The sequence below is a fragment of the Pygoscelis adeliae genome, unplaced genomic scaffold, assembly GCF_000699105.1.
Source record: "Pygoscelis adeliae isolate BGI_AS28 unplaced genomic scaffold, ASM69910v1 Scaffold189, whole genome shotgun sequence".
Taxonomy (NCBI): Eukaryota; Metazoa; Chordata; class Aves; order Sphenisciformes; family Spheniscidae; genus Pygoscelis; species Pygoscelis adeliae.
This window is the reverse complement of record NW_008825543.1, coordinates 122231-149280: the sequence shown is the minus strand read 5'-3', so window position 1 is coordinate 149280 and position 27050 is coordinate 122231. Positions and strand designations below refer to the sequence as shown.

The 27050-nt window shown below is 41.5% G+C and overlaps 1 protein-coding gene across 1 annotated transcript in view; it reads right to left on the bottom strand.

The window, feature by feature from the left end:
* Window positions 1-4096: 4096 nt before the first annotated feature.
* TSPAN2 (tetraspanin 2) overlaps window positions 4097-27050 on the bottom strand; it is a 60790-nt gene continuing 37836 nt past the window's right edge. The window contains exons 2-8 of the mRNA XM_009331960.1: window positions 23578-23722; window positions 9950-10047; window positions 9423-9497; window positions 8773-8874; window positions 7469-7543; window positions 6640-6723; window positions 4097-4713 (exon numbers count right to left, since the gene is read on the bottom strand). Of these exons, the coding sequence (XP_009330235.1) occupies window positions 4648-4713; window positions 6640-6723; window positions 7469-7543; window positions 8773-8874; window positions 9423-9497; window positions 9950-10047; window positions 23578-23722 (645 nt within the window). The 3' untranslated portion in view covers window positions 4097-4647. The remainder of the gene's footprint in view (window positions 4714-6639; window positions 6724-7468; window positions 7544-8772; window positions 8875-9422; window positions 9498-9949; window positions 10048-23577; window positions 23723-27050) is intronic.

Genomic DNA, 27050 nt, shown 5'->3' with positions numbered 1-27050 from the left:
TCTCTGTGGGACGCCGCGGTCAGAGCTCAGCGCCGGGCCTGTCGCCCGGCGTGCCGCGCTCGCGGGAGGGGGTGCGTGGCGGAACCTCCCTAGCGTGAAATCGGGGCGTTTGTGAGGGACTGGTTCTGGCAGCGCACGCTGGAGGGCACAGAGACAGTTCTCCCTGGTAGTCGTTTATTTCAGGTTATTTTTATTAGAAAGGTGTTTCAAATTCAGGACGGAAAAGCTGATGAAACGCCACTTCAGAACGCATTAGACTAAAGGGAGGTGAAAGCTGATTTCAGCAACAGAATAAGTTTTCTTTTTTTTTTTCTCTCGAAGAAAGCTGCCATAGAGGTAATGCTGCTACAGACTTTGCAGCACAAACCGGTATGCCAGTTCTGTCCAAAATCAGAATTTGTGCTATAGAAACAAATATGTTATATTGGAAGTGGTTTGTGCTTTGGAGAACCTAGTGGCTGGAGCACCGATAGAGAGGAAGAAGTTAGATTGAAAACTTTTATTTATGTACGTTTTCTATGAACAGCATCTGATACTGTTAATCAGTAGCCTCCAAAGGCTGTAGAATATAGTATTTGAAGGCTTAAGATAACTCAATTTATTTTTCAATATATAAGAAATATATTTTGCTATAAAACTATCACTTTCAGTATGAAAAAAAGTGAAATACGAATCTTCATTGTAGGGATATTACAGGGCTGTGCTTCATCAGCTCCTGTGCAATCTCTGCAAGATACCAAAACTGGCTGAGGTTTTCCTGTAACAAATGAAGCTTCCACTAAAGTCAGTGACAGAAAAATTAGACAAGGGAAATGTGAATAATGATGTTTAGAGATATAATAAGGGCATCAACAATTTACATCTTTATGCTTTAGAACAAACCGTTTGGCAGGAGAAGAATAAAATATGTGTGATGTGGTTTCAGAATTAGCACTTGGAAAGATTTGATCTTGTCATTTTCCTCTGAAACAGGTACCAGGAACAGGCCTAAATGGGTACTTCTGCTGACTTATACGGCAGTTACTGTGTATCTGGTGCATACAAGCATTAGAGTTTGTTAATTAAATCTTGGCATGCAACTGGAGCATGAACTGTATTTGAGGAGGTTTAGATGCTGGTTTGGATTTAGTTACCTTTGAAAAGCTTTCTTATTGAAGACATATGGTGTAGTTGCTTGGAAATGATTTTGTACTGCCGACAAAGATCTCAAAGATTTTGCACTTTCAAGAGCTGAAATGAAAGAGCAGCAGCACAATAAACTGTGGGCACTACATATCCAGTTTTGATAGCCATAACCCCACCTGTGACATCTGAGCATTTAAAAAGGGCTGTTCAAGCTAGTTAATGGAAATTGGAGTTGTTAACTAGCTACGATCTAAAAGCAACAGGAAAGAATTCTTACAGCTTTGACAGAGAAAGAACAGCTGTATTTTCTGTCCCTTAATAAGTTAAAAAAGACTTTTGGTTACTAAGATGCAGAGAAAACTGCAAATATATTATGCACCTGACAACAGCAGGAAACAACAGAAGCTATCTGGATTCTGTTAAAGGCACTAGTAGATGCATAACAGCTTAATCTATACCAATAACTTAGAGAACTAAACCAATAACTGGCATTATGCTGTTCCTGATATGCAGTGCAAGTATCCCGTATACCTAAATAGCAGTAAACCCTAGAGTATAAGCAGTAATTATGCTCAGAAAAACAAATGCTTCAGAAAAACAGAATTTCTTCCTGTTCAGAGGAAGAAAAAAAAAAAAAAACCAACAATCCACAAACACAAAACACTTCAGCAGAAGGTTAGGTTGTTCAAGTCTGAATTTATAGGTTTCTTCCCTGTTTTCATAAGGCACTTCAATGTTTTTGTACTTCTGGGGGAGTTGGGGGGCTGGGGAAGCAACAGAAGTTTCTGCAAGCTGCCTTTTCACTCAGTGCATCTCAAAAGCAGGAGTGGGCATCTTCCAACTTACTCAAGAAACAGTAAACAAAGCAAACTCTGTTCCTATCATTACATTCTGGTGCTACAAATTTGAGGAATTAAAACCAATAATATGCACATGTGTTTAAAATAAATAAAATACTGTCATTATGAGGGGGAGCGTAACAGAAGGAAATAGCTTTATTTGCAATAAATTTCTATCCCTGTAGGGCAATAATCTTGGAACCTGAACCACTGGCTTCCCTATCATGATATTTTTACTTGGTTTTCCTGGAAAGCTGTCTTGCTCTGAATGGCAAAAATGACACTATACACAGGTTTCTTCTTTCTGTCAGTATTACGTTGGGAGAAAACACCCCAGTTTTACACTATGCCATTATCTATTTAGAGGAGAACCAGTTGTAGGGACAGTCTCAAGTGTACTTGGGATCCAGGAAATTGCTTTGGCTATGTCAGTTGTCTGCTGTGAGAAACTTACTTTCTTAGTTTCAGCTTGGGACCCTCATGGATTTGCTGCCAGTGTCATTCTCCCAGTTGAGCCTTTCTTAGGAGCAGACAGCAGATCGGGGCCCTATTTCCTGGTCTGATGCTTGCAGAATAAGGTCCCAGGCCCTACTTTTACATGGCATCCATAGCTAATCAGCTGTGAACAGAGTGATACAAGCCTAACTCTTTTTTGGCATACAATACAATGTCTGCCTGTCAGCTGGGTACCTGAAGCTAGGCCCGGAAACTGCTCAGTTGGCAGTGCCTGCTGCATACCCGGCATTTAGTGCACAGCTGTCTCAGTGTCACAGTTTGTGGTTGAACAATTTGAAAAGAGAGATCTATGTAAAAGACAGCAAGATGTGGCAATTAAATTGGATACATGGAACAGCAATATTATTTCCAATCCTGAAGTAACAGAAAAGTGATGGGAGTTTGAGTTTCTTTGGGAAATGAGAGATAAATGTCATGAGGAATGTATATTCCACACAAACGTGCGCTAGAATGAAATCCCATTTCTTTCCATCGTGTTTTAGTGGAATAAAGACCCCATGACTTGTAAATGCCAAGTCCTGTTAGACACCATGGACCATATTAATGAGATATGTAGTTTAGCTGAACTTTTCCCCATCACATATGGAACAACTGCATCAGAAATCTGAACTAGTGATCATCAGAGAGACAGAGCTGCTATGTGGATATTGTTAGCAAAAAGCTGTTCTCTGAAATGGTGAATTATTTCGAGTAAGCCAGAAATTAAAGAGATTCTGAGCCTTTGATGTAATTTATTTTCCCCTTCTGGGGACAACCTTTCTCCCTTCTAGGCTGTTTTAAAGGAACATTATCATGAATAAATATGACAAATAGAAAAATAAAAATATAGAAACAAACTATGTAAACGCAAGCCCTGAGGTATTTCAAGCACACAGTGTAATTTTTATACCTGACATGCAATCTAAAGGTTCCAGTAAGAAAATTTACTTTATGGCTCTGTAAAAACATCCCATCTTTCTTTCCTGCCTTACACCCTCAAGAACGGGTGAGAGGTTGAGGTAAGAGCCCCATGGAAGCTGTGATAGTCACAGAAGCAGAAACAGAGGATATTAAAGTGCTGTGTGTCTTTCCCTGACCATTTTCACTCTTCGGTTGGCTTCCACAGGCCAGTTAGATTCTACAGAGTATCTGACAAAGCTGCTGCTTTTCTGGATATAGGCTCCACTCCTGCACCAGCATATATACCATAGAGAGTCTTGCAGGATAAAGGGACTTCTGAATAAAGATTTTAGTGGCCCCTTTAACTCATAGATTTTTTTTGTGTGTGTGTGTGTGCATTTCAGGCTAGCTTGGGAAGCTTAAGCACACTTTGCACTGCAATTGCTCCCAAATGACTGCGTTATCTTGCTAGCTTCCCACCTCTCTCCCCCTCTTCCTTTAGCCTGGATCTCCTTGGACATGTTTCCTCCCCCAGATCTTTCTGCATTTGCACGAAGGGTCCAGTCCTAAAAAAAAAAAATAATCCAGTCTCTGCAGGACAGTGAAGTCAAAGGGTCTACTCACATGAATTAGTTTGCTGGAGCAGGCCCTTAGGCATTAAATTTTTTTTAATAAAGTCCAATTTTATTAATTGTACTCTGTTTGGGCTTTGGAGAGAACAGTTACAAAATGGAACATAGGTCTTACTTTTTAAAATGGCATTTGTTCCTCTGCTAATTCTTGGCAAACAGGGGCTCAATATGAAAGGGTTTCAAGCACTGTATACTTATTGGTGTGTGTACACTCTTGCATAGTGAGACTCTGGAAGAATATGCATGCAAACATGCACACACAACATATTCCATTTGCACATACTTACCTAAACAAGGTACTGCATATACATGTACCTGCTCATGTGCATATATATTTGTAAGGAGAGATATGCATGTGCTTACACAATATCTATAGATGTGTAAACTCTTACTTGCACAGATACAAACATTAAAAATCAAATTAGTCTTAAATACACCTTTGCTTTTTTCATTAAAAAGGACATTTTAAAACCCTTTTTTGTTCACTTTGGTTTTACTGTCACTAATACAATTCACCTGCTCACCTAATGGGATATTTTCCTCTCAGTATGTTAAAACACTAATTAAAATGCATTACAATTATTAAATTGGGTAGAAGAGCACTTCTTGTAAAGCTTAGTCTGGAACTCCTGGGACATAGTTGTGCAGTGAAAGTTTTAGATCATGTCTCTTGTGTTACGGATCACACAGCACAGAACCATGCTGAATATCATGCCAAAGATCTAGAAGAGAAGGATGCAATTTAGGGATCCACTTACAAAACAGTTATAAAATAGTCTGCATATCAGAACAATCTGAAGGTTCTTATGGCAGAGTAGCAAGTGACTGCTTCTATCTACAAACCCCGAGACATCAGACAATTAACATAAAAGAGATTTCACTGATACTCAAAGCCAAGATTTTATCTGCTCACACTAGTTTCACTGTTCTTTGTTCTAAATGTTCAGGCCAGCATAACAGCCCCAAACATTAATATTATTGACATAAATTTCACTGACATCAATAACTGTGACTGTTGGTATTATGCCTAGTATTGCACCAAAAGGTTCTGAGTTTCAGAATGCTTCTACGTGGAATATTGTATACACATTTGAATGAGAGAAGAGAAACTGGTGCTGACCATTGCGGTTTTACAGAGAAAGCTAAGCTCTTAACAGTTACTACTCAAGACCAAGACTCTACATTAAATATAAAACTCTATTCGTGTTAGGGAACTAGTTAACTAGAGGGAATGTTAAAGGCAGAGAACAGTGGGTGTTGCCAGTCTCCAGAAATTTCTTTTTTGCCACAGGTTGATTCTCCAAAGCAGTTAGCAGCTACCTCCTGACACTTCATTGCTAATGATGGGAGACAAGCAATACTATCAGGCCGTTCAACGACTGAGTTGATATCCCCTCCCCACATACCTCCCTAAGGAAGGAGACAGCTGACTAGTCATACCCCATGAAGTGTCAGAAACAAGCACAGAAAAACGTACAGACATGTTTCCGCTGCTAAAGAGGTTATCGTTCAATAACTTCTGCTGTATCTGAGGTGGGAACCCATAGAAGAGATGTTCATATTTCTAGTGTATCCTTGTTGAGCAATGAGGTTATTGGAACTCTGTCCCACCCATGCTGCTTTGCTGTTTTTTTGAGTACACCTTCATGTTTTATACAAATCACAGGATTGTTTAATCCCCTTTACCCACACCATGGTTTCTATTACATATATAAACTCTTCATCTGCTTTTAAGTGTCCACATAAGTCCACGAACCTCCTACTCTTCAGAGCAGCTAAAGGTATATGTCTTTACTAATATCCTGGCTCCTCATGCTGCTGGTTTTTGAGCCTGAAGGAAGTTCATGGCACATGCATGCTGGAAAATGCTTTCTGTTAAAGCCTGTTTGATACACACTGCCCACTCCTGCCATATCCTTGCAGCAGGGTGACATCTATTGGTCACAGCTCCGTCATGAAGGAGCAGACCTTGGGAATACAATACACACTTGTGGGAGGTGGACTGTAAGGAAAGTTACCGACACTTTGATGACACAATTTGATGAAAGAGCTGTCTGTAACTAGGTGCTACGCGTTTAGGAAAGAAATGTTCTGAAAACTATGCAGTTTAAATCCTGTTCCTTTAACAAAATACATACTGATCACTGGATCTATGACCTAGAAAATCTGTTTATAAACTATCCTTCACATTGAACCAATGCTACAGCCAGCATTTTTCTGGAAAGCCATTTCTATACAAAGGGTAGGTATTCTGTATTCCTTATGAAATCTAAGGAATGGATCATCAAAGGGCCTAAAGCATCAGTCTGCAGTTGTTTTAGAATAGATGAAATGCTGCTACGGCCTTTTGCTTTTCAGTTTAGTTCATGTGCCTTCCACTTTCCTGCTATTACAACAAAGTAAGATTGCCATTAGATACTTTGGACCCTGTCTAAGGACACAGAATGAACTGGTAAAATGAAGTCACGCAAGTTTGCTTGCGCCGATGTGGGCAATTCGCAGAGAGAGGACACTGAAAGTGGTAAGAATAACTGCACCTTTGAGGAATCTCACCAGTTGCTGCAAAACACCTCCTACAAAGCTTTGAGTAAGGGACAGGGTACTGGGTTCAAATATAGGTTTGAGAGTAAGAACATGGATTTACTCACTGTGATGCCAGCAATTGCAATTCCAACAATTCCAACTAAATGCAGATTAGCATCAATTACATTCTGGATTTCAACCAGGCAGTTCTATTAAAAACAAAATTGAAAGATTTTTACTCCTAGAAAAATATACTCCAACCAACTCCGTCAGCTGTTCTCACTAAACAACAGATAAACATGAAAAATATTATTGCAGTCACTGGCCTAATTCTTGCATCTATGCCTTGTGTTTTGTTGGACAATTTTCATAGCATATTCCCTTTTCTAGTGAGACATCTGTACCTCTTGCCTGTACAGGCTGACACATACAAGTAATTTTCTCACAATCAGTTTTCCCTAAATTTAAAACCCTTTATATGAGAGGCCATGCTAAATCAGGAAGTTTGGCCCTTCAGATTGGCATTGTACTCACCAGCAGATTCCACAAAAGACAGAAATAACAGTATCCTTCTTAACACCAACAACGCTTCTAGTCAGGAGTCTCCATGCATTATTAAGGCAGGCACTTGCCAAAATTCAGCCTGCACAGGGCTTTTCATTTAGGACTCCTGTTCTGCTACATCCTTCCCACTTTTCTTTTCAGATGATGTAATATTGTCTCAGCTACCATGGAATGCTACAAGCAGGCTTCAGAAATGAGGGCTGGGCATGTTCAATATGACCTCCAACTTATTTCTGCTTCCACTCTTCTCTGTTTCATATGGAATTTCATGCTGGAATTTGCAAGGTAAAAAGGAAGGTCTTCCTTTCTTTTACTTACAGAATGTCTCCAATTTTACTAAACAATTGACATGAAAAAGTGATTAAAACAACCAGAACAGAGGACACTTGCCTTTGGCATCTGGATATTCTCTGGACAGGGTAATCCCATTTGTTGTTCCATATTATCTTTACCACAGCATTGGAGCTAAATGAGAGAGAGAGAGAGAGAGATGAAGAATCAAAGAAGGGGAAACTATAGACTTGTTTCATACTGAAAGTGAGTTACTACTTTCATACTGAAAGTGAGACAATAAGTAACTAAAAAAAAGAAACAATACAGATCAAGTCATAAATTTATGCCCTATATTAACTGCTACCTCTGGTAGAGTTCCAACTGCGTGGGCCAAAATTCTCAAAAATCAGTTTCAATTGTCTGAAGCCATAGCAAAGACACAAATTTGTATTAACAACTCCTAGAAGGGATTTTTACTGCAGTATCTCATAACAAGGCAAACAAGTGGATTTTGGAAAAGCAGATCCCTGGCTTACAAGGAAACAGGAGTTGTTAAAGGGAGAAAGCAGAAAGTTCAAATAGCGCATACAGAATTATGGGCAATGCACAAAAGCTACAACAGAGAATACTAGAATCTTTATTTCTGACAAAACATAGTGCTGGGTTTGGAGACAGTAATAAATCAGAGTGTTTCAGAGGGTTTGTTTTTCCTGTTTGCCTATCTCCCACAGAATGCTTGGAATTCCTCTTCGGGTCAGAAATAACAGCTATGGGAGAAGGACAAAAGGGTCTGAGGTTGTGAAATGTTTGTTCTAAAGAACGTGGGAATGCTGTAAGGAGCAACAAAGCTTGGGCTTGATCTCTGTGGGAGGCAGTGCAGATACAGGATGGACACAAATAGGATTCAGGAAGTCACAGGTTCTAATTCTGATTCAGACACTAACTTTTTGGGTGGCCTGAACTGAGTCACACATGTGCTTTTGGTTCTTTACCTACTTGGTTCAGTCAGTGACGGGATCTGCCACATTGTAGGTTCTGGGACACAGGTCACAATTTTTTCTCTGATAAATGCAGAGATTCAGACCTTTTACCTCTCTCTGCATTTGTGAGTATTTATTCTTGGATTTTAATATCCAAAAGGGTCATAATAGTCATATCTTCTGCACAACAAAGACCAGAAGCATCAGCTGAAATTTAAAAGCCTGGCCATTTTCACTTTAAAAGGTAGGGATCACTTTGGATCTGAAAACCAGAATTCTGACAGAGCCATCAGGAGACCAAGTTGTGAGCTTCTGGCTCCATTTTAAGTAACACTCAGTTCTATTCTTTCATACCTCAGTGGGAGGCATTCTGCATTTTTAAAGGGTAATGTGACAGTAGAGTAGTAGTGCAAGGTATTAAAGCTCAGGAGGACTACTCACAGCCAAGTGGTAGTGATAGATAGTCCTGTTGACCTTCCCCCCTGGGTTTTTCATATAGTCATCATAAATGTCTTCATAGATTTTCTGGGCTTCCTGTATTGCCTGCAGGAATCAGAATTTCCAAGTGAGTGGCAAATAAGTCCTACCCCCAGTCCAGTGCAGACTTCCAGCTTGTGTCATCAACCTCCAGAGCAGAAAATTATGCCTGGTAAACTGAGGTACTATGACTGGAAAGATAGGACGTTTTGTGGCCTGATGGCATTCAGAGGGACTCTGCATGGGTCAGAATGTACATATGCTGTATTCTGTGTTTTGGGTTAAACACTGTTAGCTGGAGAAGTTCAGTGCTTGAATTTGTTTGCCCTTTTCCCAAGCAATACCCTCTTATCATATAGTTCTACTTGATGTTCCTTGTGGATGTAAGGTTGAACCACACCTACAGATTTTCTTTAATAGAGGGGGGCAAAAACTGTATCCCATTCTGGACTTGTGATAACACAAGCTCTCATTGACTCCAGATAAGAATGTCAGAGAGTCTTCTGGGAAAAGTCTCCTGGAAAGTTTTCCTATGCAAGAGCCAGACTGTAGGTCAGTCGGCACTGGAATCCGTAACTGCCCCATTATTACACTAGAAGTTGCTTGCTACTTACCACTTTCTTGCCTATAAAGGCAAACACTCCAGCAGTGACCTCAGCTGCAAATATCACCAACAAGCAAGCAAAGAACTGCAGAGGAAGAATAGAATCTTGTATTAATATACCTTGCACAATTCTGTTTTAGACGGACTCCCAGTCAGTCCCTCATCCTTGCCCAGGCCTCAACAGCCCACACAGTAACTGAAAGAAAGCTGGTAAGCAGGGTCCGTAACAAGGGTGTCAAGTCAGATTTCTTGTAATATGGAAACAAAGGTGGAAATGGCAAAGATGTGGCTCAGATGGTAGCTTCAGAAAAGACAGAAGGTAATTCCAGGAAATATATCACATGAGACAAGCAATGGAACTTCTTCATGTATGGAAGCTCTGCAATAGCACAGTGGCTAGAGATGCTAGATTAGCCAGTAAAAGGACATAAGACATTTCAGGTCTTGGACAGCAAAGATATTTCCACTAATCACACAAAGCATATGCTTTTGAATGATTTTCCTGTGCAGCCCAGGCCCTTGAAACCTTTTACTTACTGCTCCAAGTAAGCACTGAGATTCCCGCGCTGCTCCACAGCACCCAAAAAATCCAACTGTGGTCATGAGAGCCCCTGCTCCCACCAATACATAGAATCCTATGAAAAATCAGAATCAGACAAGAATTTAAGAAGGTTTCTCTTCGCAGTCTGCTACCTATTTTGTCAAAACCACACATTTCTAAGTAACAATGGTCTCTGGCTCTCACAAAGAACACCTGTTATATGGAAAAGTTGCTCGCCACAAAAGGAGACCAGTGATTTCTTCAGAATTCTTGGAGAATCTCATGAAAACAAATGAGAAGACTTCCACCTCCCAAGTTTCCTGTCCCAAGGGCAGCTCAGTCCAGGAAGGACATACACCATACCATCCAGAACCACCTTACAACTCTTCAGTGAGAAACATAAGACAAAAAAAAAAATCCAACATTGCTAGAGGGCTTATTTCTGTGAAACCTGCGGCTGGAAATGTGCTGTACTGCTATGTAGGGGTGGAACTTAAAAAGCTACCTGGCTCTATCAGTTGCCTGGCTTTGCATAAAAAAGGACATTTGAAGATCTTCAGGAAAGGTACAGGCACTACATTGTGATGTTCCTCTGAAATCAATGCTTTGGCTGGGGAAAAAGCTGAATGCTATTGGAAAGAAAAGGATGATTGGGGAACCCCTTGAAAGCTGTTAGAGGAAGTGACTGAAACAATGAATTTGCACCCTCTAGCAAAATAATGAGTGGGAAGAACAGCCTGAGGGAGGTCATAAGCTCAGCAATAGTCCTGAGCTTGGTCACTGCAGAGAATGGAAGCTTGTCTACAATTCAGTGATTTGGAGCATGGCATCTTCCTTTTACAATAAGTAGCTGCTTTACTGCCTGCTGGGCAGGCGTATTCCAGCATCCCTACTTTACATTTTTTTTTCCTCCGACATACTGATGCAGGTGTCAGAATATGAGATATCAGCAGCTTTTAAAGGCTAATGTTATCAGTGCATTATGATCAGAAGACTTGGAGAAGAGTTGCCTGAAAATGGATAGAATCACAGAACCAGACAAATCACATCAGATATTAAAAAAAGGTGATTCTGTGTGAAAAGCCTAGAGTGTCTAAGACTTAGAGGCCAAGAACCTTGCGTGCACGGCCTAAAACAGCATCTCATGATGCATGCTGTCCTCATCTGAACTGCAGCATACACTCCCACCGCCTTACTTCAGTAGGCAGAATCAGAGTGGCTCTGCAGCAGCTAGTGGCAACGCTGCATTGCCTTCATGTTCTGGACATTCGCGGTTAAGTGTTATGCAGTTACTGAGTTGTTTAGGGGACTGCTCAGACACCTTAGCCAGCCTCTTCCTGGGACTGCATTGCTGAATGGACTTGAGGCTACTGGCACAAGGGGTTATCTGTGTATAGACAAATTTAATGATATAAAGAAAGAACAGCAAATAGTGGATCATCAGACTAAACACATTAGGAGGATAATGAAGCAATCTGGCGATGAGACTGCCAGCAAAGACCAGGCCTGAGACACGTACAGAACATGGGAGATGTCAGTATAGCCCCATGCATAGCTGAAGATCTAGGACCCTAGCTACGTTCAGAACTTGACAGGACAAAACCTGTAAGCAGGTTAGCAGAATAGCATTAATCTCTGCCACCTGTAAAACTGCTAGAAATACTCACATTCAACAGGGGTTTATTTTCTATGGGCTTTATCTAGGACAAAAGGAAACCAGAGCACAGAATTTTGCTTTCCTACTTGTAGACTTACATGCTTGATCTGTGCTTAGGCAATACATCTGTTCATGTGTGGTGTCAGTTCCCATCAGACCACAACAACTGTGTTTGTGCCTTGTCTCTGGGTACCACGTCAGCCAAAGTAAAACAGGCTCAGGGCAGTGCCTTGTAATTCTAGTCTTTGTCTTGTGTGGGCAATGTGGAGGACATGCAGAAATCTGCCATGCCAATCCACTGCTAGAAAAAACAGCTTCATTTCTCTCATGCCGTTATGAGGTGACAGTGGAGCTACAGACTGTGCACACTAGAGGGCACAGTGAGCCTTGCTCCCAGCTTTGACTATGCAAACTTTTAATGAGAACATTTAGTATTCTCAATTACCAATTTAAACATTATTTTAAAATCTGACCCAAATCTTTAGGGTTAACAGAACTGCTGGCATTTACTAGAGAACCTAGACTAGAAAGCCCTACAAATGACAGTTTGCAATGATTGCTAGGAAAATGAAAAAACAAACAAAACTATCAATATACGAGTGCAGAGCATCTAGCTACTCTGCCACACAGATGCAGCCTGCTTGGAGAAGGCAAACTCCTGCCTGCTGCCCATTCATTGGCACATCACTGTCCAGTCGCTGCATATCGGCCAGGTATCTGTCCCAGCTATTGTGATCCTTCTCCCCTCCATCCTTCTTGCCCCAGTACCTTTCTTGTGCCAAGGATTGCTGCTGAGGAATGCATTCTGCTAAATAGCAATAAACCAATTATAATTAATATGGCTTTGCCAGGTCCGTGATGCCAGATATGTGGGATTTGCTGCTGTCTGTGCTGGCAGTTCGTACTCTGCATTTTCTAGATTTTTAATATTCAGCATCTTGTGACTTACTAGGACTGAGCATTTTTCAAGCTAATACTTGTACACGTATTCACAACACTGTTTTTTACTGAGTGTGGGATATACAAAGATATATATAGCTCAGGAGAGAAAGGTCATCTTTTCCACAGCCCCCTGTGGAAGATGAATTGGAAAAGAAAAAATCTTCTCTCAGGTGCAGAACCTGCTGTTCAACTGCCAAACACCAAAACTGCCATTTTCTGAGATCTCCACGGTAACAAACGGAGTGTAATTACAAAGATGTCACTCCCTCCTCCAGTGCCTGTAATTACTTATCAGGCAACTTATCAGAGAGACTTTTTGATTAAGACAACTAGAAAGAAGTCTTTCCATTTCTTTTTGTTGCTTCCAGCTAGCAAAGACAAAGCTCTCTGCGGCTCAGGGGTGAGACCACTTTCAGGAATTTGGATTTGCTTTTGTCTGAGAAACAGACGTTATAACATTTCACTTGCATGACTCACAGCTAAACCGCTACCTCAATCAGAACTTCCCTTTTAAGGCATCTTACAGGAAGAACTCACACCACTCACTAAACAGAGCTGAGCTTGCTGTGTGTCTGGCACCACAGTTGAACCAGCCAAGAGTTTAAAACCACCTTCTTCCATCTTCTGTTCAGGAGACTTTATTCCAGACTTTGTCCTTTCTCAGCCTGGGACTAGTAGTTGCTGATACTCGGAGAGCTATTTCTAGATGGAAAATAATGACGACACTTTAAAAAAATTCCACAAAACTAAAGATGTTTTTACTTGTCTACTATATATACACACATGTAATCTTTCACACAGGAATGAGACACTTGAAGAGTAGCTTGAAAAAAAATCAAAGAGCCCAGGTTACTTCTCAGCTTGCACTGTGAGGTTTCCTAGCACCCAGATCCAGGTATGCTCAACTGGAAGATGATTTCCAGGAAAGGTATCAAAGCAATAGATTCAGAAACATCCTAGATGGTGTAAGTATATAAGACAGGGAGCTAGTATTTCTTTTCCTAGTGGGCTATATGCAGCAATGTAGGCATGATCACCTCAAATTTTTAATGGGAATTGACCTAAACTGAAACGCGAGACTCTAGAAAGGAAAGAAAAAGAAAAGGGTGACAATGTATGGCACCCCTTAGAATCACAGCCTTACCTAGAGACATCATGCACTGATAGCCATCAAGTTAGTCCAGTTAGGATCAGCAAAGCAGACAAATGCAGAAATTTGGTGGTGTTAATATCATACATTGCTATGCAGTAGTATCATGTGTCAGAAGTAACTAAGCTTCACTAAAGCCCATTCCTTTCAAAAAAGCAGGATGGTAAGCAAAGCCATAATCAGCTTCTATTCATAAGCGCTTCCATTGTAAAATACAAAGCCTTGGCATGGCCTCCAATTTGGCATCTACAGCACAGCAGAGAAACAAAAAAGAGACTTAGTTTATAGTCACAAAATGGAACACATTTGATAGCTAGAAACTCTGACACAAAAAAGTTCACCACAAAGCTCAGCATGGCAAAAAGAAGTCAAGGTAGAGAGCTTGTTTCGGTGAATGGAAAATTTTGAGAAGACTGTCTAGCTGCAGCTTTTTGTGCAGCAGAAGTAAAAAAGTACAAAGTAGAAAGGAAGCAAATGTTTGTGGCCTGTGTGAAATTTTTCTTCTTGCCTCTGTTCATTTCCTGATTCCTAATTTTGTCACTTTGGTCTGTGTCTGCTAATGAAGAGGAGAGTGAGTTTGACAACTAGCTAGTCTCTGAGTTCCTCGGCAGCACACAGCCCACACAGGAGCAGATAACAGACGAAGAGACAATACGGAGAACAGGCACACTGCTATGTCATTAAGGAGGGCAAACACTGGACCTAATGGCAGAAACCTGCCATCTATGTGACTGCCCACAACTCGGGAATATTTATTGCACCTGCATGCAGGACCCACAAAGCAAGTCACTCTCAGCCCCTGAATGCAAAGGGATGAAGAGGCACATTCCAAAGAATTAAAAGCCATGTGCAAAATGCAATAGAAAATTGGCTGATCTGAGCAGATACAGCCAGGACACCGATGAACTATGAGGAGTACTGGAGGAAATATGGGCTTCTTTGTAAACACAAGAGGATGAAAAACAAAGTGCCACAGGACTGGGGTTGTTCTGGCCAGAGCCTATTCTCTTGACCTTTTTTGTGGGGAAATATTCAGGTTTCGGGGTGGTGGGGTTTTTTTTGTTTGTTTTAGCTGTGCTAAAGCACCCACCCACACAAACACGCAGATTTTTATAAGCTGTGAAGAGAAAATAATACTTCTATTTTTAGCAGTAAGTCAAGTGAGAGAACACCTAATAAGAAATTGATTTCCCTTCTGGCTAAAAAATAGAGTGTAAGGTGGGGGGAAGCCCATACTTCAGCCATTGTTTCATTGAGCAAAGAACAAATTCAGAAAGCAGTAAAGCAGCAGCTTTTCTATATACTTCATTTTTTTATTCATCCCATGGGGAAAATAATTATTTCTGAAAGGAAGGTGTGAAATGGGGGTATTTCCTGTGAAAATTCCAACAGGAGGGATTCCCATTTTCTAGCAGACTCTGCTTTGCAATTACAAGGGGAATTAAAAAGTTACCTGACAATCTCAGAAAAACCTATGGCTCCCAATAGTGAAGAATGGCAAATCCACAACTCAGTAGAGATCGCTAGATTGGCATCTATGTTCGTGGCACAGAGCTCTTCCGTAAGATACTGCTTCCTCTGGGTATGAGCACATATACCCTACTGGGGCTGTACTTGTGAGACAGCAGATCTGTAAGTGTGAAGAAGCACCTCAAGAAGGATAAAGGGTACTCTGTGTGTCATTTCTGGATGAATGAAACCTTTGTGATTAGCAGTGAATACAGAATGTCATCATTTTAGACTAGGTAGAAGAGAAGGATGGGATTTTATGGCTGCAATGTCTTTATGTGTATCAAGAGTGAGGGAGGGATCAGCCCCATTTTTAGAAAAATGACGAGTGAAATCTGCAAGACATCTGTTCTTTGTTCCTTAGAGCAATTAAAAACTGCTCTCAAGGTAACATGCAAATCTATGCATAACTAATCTGAAAGGCAGTGTCACCAGTTCTTTAGTCTATCATATGGCTCTTGGACAGACTAACAACTGTGTCCTTAGAACCAGAGTCCCTCTATGCTCCCATTGCAAAGAATCACGTCATAGCCAGAAGTGTGTACTACCAACGTTTTATGAACAGAAAGGAAACATTACAACACAAACCAGGCAGGTAGGAACCTACTAATGTGAACATTAAAACCATTTTTATTTCAGAAAATGCATAAACTATCACCACCACTACCAGATATATTCTGCTGGCCGCCTAGGCTGGTAGAGATCTAATTTCAGAGTCTGGAATAGAACCCACTCCCAGAGTTGTTTTTTGTTTGGTTTTTGGTTTTGTTTTTTTTTTTTCCCCAAAATCTTACTGATGGCTTTGAGATATAAATCCCTGTCTAGAGCCTACTGCAAAGAGCAGGAACAGACAAACGTACACTTTCTCTCTGTCTGGCTTTATTTCACACAAGTTTCTTGTTTACCTGGCTGCTATGGTCACTTTCCATTTAAATAATTCTACTTTTTCTGTTTTGGACTGAGTAACTAACACTGAACAAACGGCCAACTGTTCACACTCCACTGAGAAAACAAGCAGCTCTGTTCTTGGTATAAGGGATCCAGAGGCAGTGATGACAGGAGTCCTAGAACCCAGACATGACTTGAAGAGATTTTCCTGAGGTTGCATGTGCATTACAGTCTGGGAGGCAGATGTGCTCCTCCACAGAAGGACTGAGGCTCTCAAGCCCTCAGTAGAGCACCGAGGAACGTGTAGTGCAAATGCACTATTGGAAAAGATGAGAAACACATGTAGGAGTTGGAAATAACAGGCCAGACAGGGACAGAGGTGTATGTTGCACATGATAGCACAGTCAGTTCAGCCTCCCTGAAACAGGCTTGTTACTAGAGATTACCATTTTTGTGTTAGTAGATTTTTAGTATATTTATCTATAAAATACATTTACAAAAGTGGAGAAGAGAGGCAGGGTCCTCTGAAGGAAGATGAATTTCTGGAGGACTGGAACATACCCTTAACTGGAGCATAACGCACAGACATAATTACATGTCTTGTGTGAATTCAACGGGTATTTCATAGTTAATCTTCCTGGACCCACAAAAGCATTACAGACACCAGCCAGTTTGTAGGCTTCTGCTGATGCACAAATCCTGAATTTCAATTTAAAAGCAACCGCACTGTAATGTAACATCCCAGTCCACTGCCTCTCCCTTCCCACAGAATACCAGCACTTGTTACATGTCTTGCTCACATGCATCTCACAACCCTAAATAATTATGTCCCAAATTCATATAAGCCAAAGTATGTTAGCTATTACCTTCTCAGTAGGCTCCAATGGCTCTGTCAATATCTACTTCACCCTATACCAAACTGCACTGAAGTCAGATGTAATCAACATAGCTGTATTAGGTGGATCTGTACTATCGCAGCTGAATGTCACAGAATCCTGTGGCAATGGATTCTACAATTTAATGATGTGAATAGTATGAAAAACTTCCTAATATGAAAGCTGTTCATAGTATGATAATAATCTTGTCAAACTTCTTAGTATTTTTTCTAGTTTTATTGCATCCTTTTTGACCAGAACCACATACAGCATTCATGACACTGAGTGCACTGGAAATTTACACAATGACATTAAAATTTTTCAGTTGGATTCTCATTTCCTTTCTTAATAACTCCTGACATTTTTATGCCTTTTTGACTGCAGCTGAGCAAGGCACTTTTGTCAAGAGCAACTGACAGTGAGTCTAAGATCACATTCCTGTGTGGTTCTAGCTAGTTTAAAGTCTGTCAGTGTTTATACTGCTTAGATTATCTGTTACCACTTGCATCACTTTGCTTTATTGATACTGTATTTCATCTGCCTTTTTAATATTCAGTCATTTGGTATTCTGAAATCCTCTCCCAATGCTCTGCAATTCTCTCTAGATTAGGACACCCTGAATAATCCTGTGTGTATGCATACATTTCCATGCAGATATCAACAACAATTATACACTTCTAATGCTTAAATGCACAGGCTCCAAGCCACCCAAAACAGAAAACAGACCATAACACATTCACAGAAATCTGCAACCCCCACAGTAGCAAAAGTTAGGACTCTGCAGATAGCTGTCTTTACCCACCCAAGTGCAGATAAAGTAAGTGCTGGAACAAAACAAGCCAACTCAATCAAAACCCTCTTTAGATGCTTTTGAAGTGACACACCCCAAAAAGGAGCTAAGGGCTCTTTTGTTGCTGTTTTATTTTTTTTCAGCAGACAAAATGCTTTCCTCTTAATGGCTTCATAGTGGACAGTCCCATTGTATTTCCAGCTCTGTCGGAATGGAACACAACACAAGACATTTCCCTTGAGATACAATGGGTTATATTGGTTTGGTTCTTTATCTAGAAGCCACTTTAGAGACTGGCATCTAGAACAGTTAGTGCTTTTAAAGATAGTTATGTATGAAGAACAAAGCATGTAACTGAAAATGCCTGAGCATTCCTGGAGCTTAGTGTGCTGCTACAGCAAGAGGAAACATCTTGATGTCTTTTTACTTCATGCAGGACCAGTGACAGGTTTATCCCCAGTCACCTAGGTCACTTGCTACAGGTGGCTGTTTCTGGAAAAGTAGAAGTGTTGAGCCTGTAGTGCTGGGCTCTGGCCTGTGCATGGGCAGTCTGACCAGAATCAGATACAACTGCTTGATCGCTCACTGAGGTAGGCTGAGGGACACCCCACGTACTTAGTGAGCGGTACTGTCAGAGTTCAGCATTCACAGCAGTGCGACCAGTGTGCAGGCACCAGGGTGACTTGCAGCTGCCTAGAGGAAGGAGAAGAGGGTGTGTCAAAGAAGGAAACGGCGTAACTGTCGGTTCAACTGTTGCTGCTGTGTGGAACTGTCTAGCTTTTAGATAGCTACACACAAAGTGAGTAGGGTGAGAGAAAGGTTTACCCAGCAGGACAGTTTAACAGGCAAAAAGCATAAAGTGCATTATCATGCTTAAGTGATTAATTAAAAAAAAAAAAAAAAAAAAGCTTCCTGAATCTCAGCATATTGCAAATATAAAACAATCAACCTGAGGTAGATGGACAGATTATTCCATTAGGCTTAATTAGCTTGTTTTGTCAGAATTCTAACTTTGTGGTGGCCTTGCCTTTACTCTGCCAGGCGGGATACTGACTCTTAGGAAATGATTGCTAGGTGTTACGATCCAGCACAGAGACTGAGGACTTTTGAACAACTTTCATTTTGAGTAAAGTTTTTTTTGTGGGGTGGTAGTAGTGGTGTCATATTTTTTAAGCAGATTTCCAGTGCAGCAGCTTTCGTTTTCCACTCAGGGCCACTATCAGCCCTTTTTAAACCACTCTTCCTCAACTGCAGAAGAGACCTGCACACAAGATGATAGGAAGAAAGACAAGTTCATTGCTTAAGTTTTAAGTACAGACTAAAAGCCTCTCCAATACACATGATGGCAGAACCATTTGATGCTCCTCTTGTGGTATTGCATCTCTACACAGAGGCTACTTTGCCAATAGCTCTCATTTTGAAGGCTGATAGAGTGTGAGAGACTATGGATTTTGGAGAGAAAATACTGTTGACTAAGGGTATAGTGCTTGACTCCAAAATACATTAATAGAACTATAACAAAATGAGGCACAGGAGCAGAGAATTGCATTTTACATGGATTTAACTGCTGGCCAACTCCTGCTTGTATGGGCACCCACTACTATGGAGAAAAACTACTAATATCCTTCAACTCCAGACATGACTTCATATCCTAAGGCATGCGCCATCTAACTGTACCTTTCAAAGCCAGAATGATCACTCATGCTCTCACAGACCCCAAGAAAAAGCCACAGCCACCGTGAAACTTCTATCCATAACTGGTTTGGCCCTGATGAATGCCTGGACCACAGATTGGATCATGGAACTGGAGCAAAGAGAATGTAACATAGCAGAAAGTTTGAGAGCCCTGGCTGTGCAGGAGAAGCAATGCTTCAGTGCTGCCAGTTATGAGAAAGAGTCATCCAGATTGATTCATTCACATTCATCAGTTTTTGTTACCATTCCTGATGGGGCTTGTGGAGTACATACACTTCATTTTTATTGCTACTGGCAGTGATGTGACCCTCTGCACTTCATTTATTAGAGATACAAAGAGTTTGTCCTTCATGTTGCCCAAGGAACCAGAACAGACTTTCCTCTGCATCCACCAAAAGCAAAGAGGGGAGAATAGGTGTCTTGAACTGACCCTTAAAAAGTCCCTGTGTTAGTTTTTACTTCACAAATGCTCAACTTGCACTCAGCAGGCACTTTGTCTTCACTTCGGTGCTTTAGGTATTTTTAAATTTAAGAACAGAACTACTACAAAGAATTAATTAAGGACCAATTAATTGTGAGACAGCAATGCTGACATCTTGGGTTCATACTAGCATCTCTTTTCCTTCTGATTGTTGCAGATTTTCCTGCCCAGTAAAAACGCCAGAGTCTTGGTACAGGAGTCTCAAGAAGGACGAGCAATCTGAGGAAATTCCCTTTATTCTACAGATCTTTTCTCCGTTTGGTCAGTACAATGTCACAGACAACTCAGATAAAAGTGGTAACTGCCCAGCTATTGATCTTTGCTGAAATTATCTTTTTTCTTCTTTCTTTTTTTTTTCCTCTCAAGTACAGCTAAGAGAGGAATATATGAAATCTATCAGAGCTGAACTGCAGTAGAACAGGAAAGCTACAGTTTTGCCTCACCACTTGAAGCACAGACACAAAAAACGTACTATGAGATGGAGTAACATAAAAATATTGTCATGCCTGCCACTGCAGTGGGAACTTCAAAAGTTGGGGAGCTGTAGAGGGACGACGTCCAATTTTAGGAGGCTGCTCCAGTGTAAGAGACATCTGGTAAAGTAGATGCAGCCTGCATGGGTCAAAGAGTTCCAATTCTAACCTTTTATGTTGCAGGTTAAAAAACTGCAAGCTGCAGTGGGGAATATGTATCACTGAACACAAAACCACAAGCAACAGAAAACTAAGAACACGTATGTGCTTGACCTCAGCACTGCTGCCTGTAAGTTGTTCTCAAACCAACAAAAACATTTCAGTGGCTGGAGAAGATGAACAGGCCTGGTTGCCAAGTCATGGCCCGAACTGTTTCAGGGGGCAGAAAAGACAGCTGGACTGCTGGTAAAGAACAAGGCTATTTAAGGAGACTCATTCTGGCCTAATGGAAAATGCAAGGATATAATTATCAATTATTTTAAACTGAAACAACATTTCAGATCCAGGAAAAAAAAAACATCACAAGGAAGCACAAGAGAGAAGCTGGTTAGATTCAGCTGGCACCTCAATCCAGGTACAAAAAAAGCAAAATGTGCTGCTCTTTAGAAGCAAGAAAATGAGATGTTTTCCACAAGATGATGATTCTGAACAGTGCTTCAATCTATGAAGCGAACTCTGAATGCAGCAGCACTGTTGTTCAAGCACTGACGCAAAGCTGGTAGGATCACAGGGGCTTGGCTTATCACAAGGCAGCCACAAAAGCAGTCAGTGGAACAGAGCTAAAGAAATGATTTTTAAATATGTATGGCCGTATGTTTATATCTCCAAGTCATACTGATGATCTGCTTTCTCTTTCAGCCCTCTGGGCAGCTGCTCCTTGTGTGCTGCACAGTGTTCCATATTAAGAATTCCTATGCAAAATTCTGGCTGTCACCCAGAATGCATGTTACAGAGCAAACACACAAAGCCAAATAAAGAACACTCCTAGAGTCTCTGTGAGAAGGGCCCAATACACAACTGTCAAGGGGGACTCAGAGCTGAAATCTCCTAGAGAGGTAAAGCTCTTGAGCATGACTGTCAAGCGCAGCCTTGTCTGCTGCAAAAAAACCACCATTGTGGAACTTATCACCATTCTTCTACCACTGCCTTCGTCACGGATTGTTAACAGCCTCAGACTTCTAGATGGCTGCCCCATCATGTGCTCAGAAGTCACAACAGCATCTAACATGATTTGTAAGGAGGGAGGGCAGCAGAAATTTTTTTTGTTGTTCTTTAACAGGAATGCTCCATTCAGAGCACAATGCCTATTACAAAAAAGGGCCAAAACTTTGCTCTAGAATTCAGTCGAAAGAGTAAGTTTAAAAGAACTCTCAACATACTTATGTTCTGTTCCTTAGCACTTCCTCTGCTAGCAGTTACATATTACAGCATACAGCTCTATAAATACATGTGACAGAACAACAGTTGAATGTCACGGTATATGATGAAACTTTTACAAGAACATTCCCCAGGACTTCCAAAATTAACAACTCTGATCAGCTTTTGTAATTCCTATTCAGGACTGAAGCAGATTAAATCTTTTAGAGATTTCAGTACACATGCACCAAAGAGTATCTTGTTTACACAGTGGTACAGTTTGCACTGCAAAGCTGTGAAATGACTGTTGTGCTTATTCACATAACAGGATGTATTACTTTCTGGCTTCTAACAAACCAACAGTACTTGATCTTGAAGGCCAGAACATCATTCTGTCTTGTTGAATCTCCTGGGTCAAACATAAGTGGATAAGGCAGGGAAGAGTTCCAAGATACAGCATAGGAAATTCAGCAGGTATAAACTGGATCTAGAAATGAAGTTGGTGATCTAATACACTGCTGACATAGCAGCTCAGATGTAAGAGAAAAATTAAACCATACTTCATGGCTCTCTGTGTCAGTGGAAGTGCTATAGGGTATTTTACAGTAACCCTCAGGTCCCAATCAAATTTTCATCTGGATGGTTTTATTCAGCCTCATAAACTCCCACAGAAACTTTGCTGGACATAACATTTTACCCATCTATTCCCGCAGTACTGTAGTCAGTTCTGTGCCTCTAGCCTGGTTGCAAATATGAAAGAAGTTTCAGGTTAGGACTGTGGTGTATCAGAGTCAAGGTCTTCACTAAGAGAATTGGGGTATTTAAAGTAACTGCACAGCCCAGGCAATATTCCTGTGATGGGTAACTGACTGCTACAGGACATCTTCGGTCAACTTCCATTCCTGGCCACCCTGTCAGAGTGGCTTGATGGACAAGGCAGGACTGGGTATTCATTCACACTTGGCATTTGTAGATGGCAAAAATGTTTGTACCAATTGGATTTTATTGAGTGAGTCCATCTCCAGGGGTGATATATTAAAACAGAAAAAAAACTGACTCTTCTGGTGTAAAGGCATGTTACAATTACCAATGGATAGAGAAATGCAGTTGCTGGCAGTCCTAGACAGCCACTATTTAAGGATGTCTATAGGTATGTAACACAGGTGGCATTTCCAGAAAATCCAACTGGAAATCCTAGGGAGAAAAAAATTATCTTAAATGCCTAAAATTAGATATGACCAATACCAATTCTGTGGGCTTGGGAAACTAGTTGATTGCTGCCTAGGTTGGACAAACAGTTCTGGAGATGACTGAACACTGTATAGTTTTACTTTTCAGCTGTGGAAGGATTTGCTCTGATACTTCAAGTCACACTGCGGGCCTCTGTGTGCAGACACAGGGAGAACTGGTGAGCAAAAGTTTTACTGCTGCACTGGTATTAGAAACATTCAGAAGTGACACTGTTGTTTTGTTGGCTAGCAGCTGCACAGAAAACTCTGGAAGGATATATTGGTGAGCCCCATGTTCCAGGAGTCTCTGACCATCTCAACTTCTATTCCGACAATTTCACTTAGGATACGTGAGGATTGGATCAAATCTGGGAGAAGAATTCAGTTAGGCCTAAGGAAGTTGATGCCGAGAAAGGATGAAAGCCATCATGCACATGACACAGCACCAGAATGTCCAATTTGGTATAGTTCAGCCCAGGAATTGTTGGCCTTCATATAATTCAATGCATAACGTGTGTCACATGCCCCAGGATGAAACCAAGGCTAAAGGTTACTGTCATCACAGGCACTTTAACTTACCCATGAAGAAATACTCTGGAGACTTTTTGTCTGAAGCAAAGTCTGCCATAACCCCACCAAACCGCAGCCATAGACCAAAGGCAATGACAGCCAATCCTGCCAGCTGGAAGATAAACAGACCAGTCAATACTTCAGTAACAATTGGCTGGAGAGCATCAAAGAGGTGTCATTGGCACCTTATGCTTTCTTGAAATCCCACAGCTCAGGACTGCACTGTCAGAAAATTCAGGAAGCACTTGCCAGTGTTTGATAACAATGAATTCCTATTATAGTGCAATGTATGTCTTTTCTTTTCTTTTCTTTTCTTTTCTTTTCTTTTCTTTTCTTTTCTTTTCTTTTCTTTTCTTTTCTTTTCTTTTCTTTTCTTTTCTTTTCTTTTCTTTTTTCGTTTCCTTTTTCTTTTCTTTTTTCTTTTCTTTTTTCTTTTCTTTTCTTTTTTCTTTTCTTCTCTTTCTTTCTTCCTTTCTTTCTCTTTCTCTCTTTCCTTTCTTTCTTTTCTCTTTCTTTCCTCCCTCTCCCTCTCTCCCTTCCTCTCCCTCTCTCTTTCTCCCCCCTCCCCCTTCTTTCTCTCGCTCTTCAATGTAGTGGTGCTTCTGAACTTACTAGTGATTTTCAAACCTTGTAAGTAAGCTCATTTAGTCATCAAAACTTGGCCTGAATTGCAATAGGGAATGGAGTGTGGCAGGGGGGGAGGGTGTGGAGGGGAAGTTGAGCACCCATGAGAAGAACAGACAGGCTGCAAAACCAATGAGGAACACTACCCTCCTTCCTAACCCTCAGAACCGCACTGTAGTCAGGCAGTATGCAGGAGGCCACTCAGGGCCTGGGTCTGGAGGCAAGATGCTGTTACTGCAGGAAAAGCACCTGTGCTGGTTTCGGCTGGGATAGAGTTAATTTTCTTCACAGTAGCTAGTATGGGGCTATGGTTTGGATTTGTGCTGGAAACAGTGTTGATAACACAGGGATGTTTTCATTATTGCTGAGCAGTGCTGACAGAGAGTCAAGGCCTTCTCTGTTCCTCACCCCACCCTACCAGCAAGGAGGCTGGGGGTGCACAAGAAGTTGGGAGGGGACACAGCCGGAACAGCTGACCCCAACTGACCAAAGGGATATTCCATACCATATGACATCATGCTCAGCATATAAAGCTGGGGGAAGAAGGAAGGGAGGAACATTCAGAGTGATGGTGTTTGTCTTCCCAAGTAATCGTTACATGCAATGGAGCCCTGCTTTCCTGGAGATGGCTGAACATCTGCCTGCCGATGGAAAGCAGTGAATGAATTCCTTGCTTTGCTTGATTCTCTCCCCCATCCCACCCGGGGGGAGTGAGCAAGCGGCTGTGTGGGGCTTAGTTACCAGCTGGGTAACAGCACCTTATGGGGAAGTGCCATGTGACCAGGAGTTAAGCCCTGCTGGCTTGACACACACCGAGCTTTTAGGACAGAAGTAACTTAATTGACTTTTTTTTCAACCCTCCTAGCTGTTTTAGGGTTAAGTAATAGCCTTTTGGGCTAAGAGGTGCCCCCTTCCCCTGTATGTATCACAGATCCAGCTCCAGTGTCACGGGATATATGATGCTGTAGAGAGACCAGCTGGACCTCTAAATCATCATACCAAACTACAGGAGACCATTGCTGCTGCTGCTCAGCTGTAAGAAGGGTTCTGTTTAGAGGCTTACCAGAAAGAGAGGCTTGTATTGTTCTTAGGGATGTGCTGAAGTTAAGTGTGCTTGGCCCAACTATGACAGGGCATTTTTCTGTAAATCACCATGGAACCCCCTATCAGAACTAGGAGCTAAAAGGATTATTACAGCGTACAATATCTTGTATCACAGAAATGACTAACAAACAAGTGATGGATGCTGTCAAATGCAAGGAAAAATTCCCTTTAATGCAAACAAGAGTAGATCAAAAAGGGAGTGTCAAGGCATGTTGTTTGAGGGGAAAGATGTATAGACAGTGGTCTCGGACCCACCACATGCCAGACATATTTATAAGCCTATCAGGCAATGGTGTGTGTTCTGGCAGACAGCTTCAGCATCTTGCAGGACCAGGCACAATGCTCTGCTACTGTTCTGATGGAGGCCCAGAGCCTAGGTCTGTAGCAACTGCACAACCTGAACGAGGTTCACAAAACACCTACTGCTTACCATATCCTTGGCAGCCTGGCATGGTGCTTTTTTAATCTGTCCTGCATTGTCTGGCACTTAATTCATCTGGCATAGCTACAGTGAACAAAGAAAGCAGGTGAGCATATGGCTGAAAAGCTTGGGATCACAGCTTTCCTCACAGAAGTGTCACAGCACAGAGTGTGAGGGTCCCCTGCCACCCTGGTCATAGCATTTGAACTTCCCTGCTTGCAGGCATGGGCTCAGCCTTTGGACTGCCAGAGCACACTAGGAAGCCCCTCCTGTCAGCCCAGGCTTCTAAGTGCCTCTGGTAGTTTGGACGTGTTCGAAATGAATGCCCCCAGTCCAGCTGAGGAGATGGTTTCTTCCATCTCAATGAAAAGGCAGATAACAAAACACAGTAATTGTCACTTTTGTGAAACAACATAACACAAAGCTTTGTCCTTCTACTGAATTGCAGCTGCAGCTGGGCAACATCACTCTGCTCCTACAGCTTGAGCACAGCAGCACAGTGTACCCGGAGCTTGCAGTGCTGTCACCAAGAGGGAAAAGCATTTGGTTTAACTGTGTTTCAAGCATAAAGGAGACAAAAGCCCAAAACCGCTTGCTCCAGAGAGGCTGAACAGGATTATTTTGTGACTTCTTTTTAAAAAACAGTGAATCAGAAAGAAAGAAAAAGACATGTAATAAGGTAACATTGCTAATTGTTTTCCAGTGTGAAAAACTGGAAAACTACTGGAAAGGAGAACACAGCATGAGGGAAAGTGAAAGAAAAAAGAAAGCTTGAATTCAATTGTACCATGGAGCTATGAGACTATTAAAAAGGTGTAATGAGGGGAGAATGGCCATAGTATTCTCTAAATCTCTTGAGGGTTCTGCAGTAGACACTTCATTGCCACATTAGGGTAGCTTTCAGCAAAGCAAGTGCAATATGATGCAAGGACTTTCTCTTAAGATGAACTTGTAAAAGTAGTAGCTGTTGGCTCACTATTTGCAATTGCATTATTAAAAAGCATCGTGATGCTGTGAAGAAGTGTACCGCTGGAATACACTGCACGGGCTGCTGGGAGAACCTCTCCACAGCCTCCTGTTGCTTGAAATTTTATGCTTGTCGGGGAAACGGTCACTACTTTAAATTATCAGTTAAGAAAGATGTCTTTTCTCAGCAATGTCATCTTATATCAAGTATGTGTTTTCCCAGGAAGGGCAGTATCTTTATAGAAGCGAGTAAAAGTCGAGAGCACTGCCAGGGCACTCTTGCAACGTCAACTCAGGCAGCCCATTCCGCAGCGCTCCTCCGAGAGACCCGCGCATCTCCTCAAGGCTCGCCCCTGGCGCAGGGCAG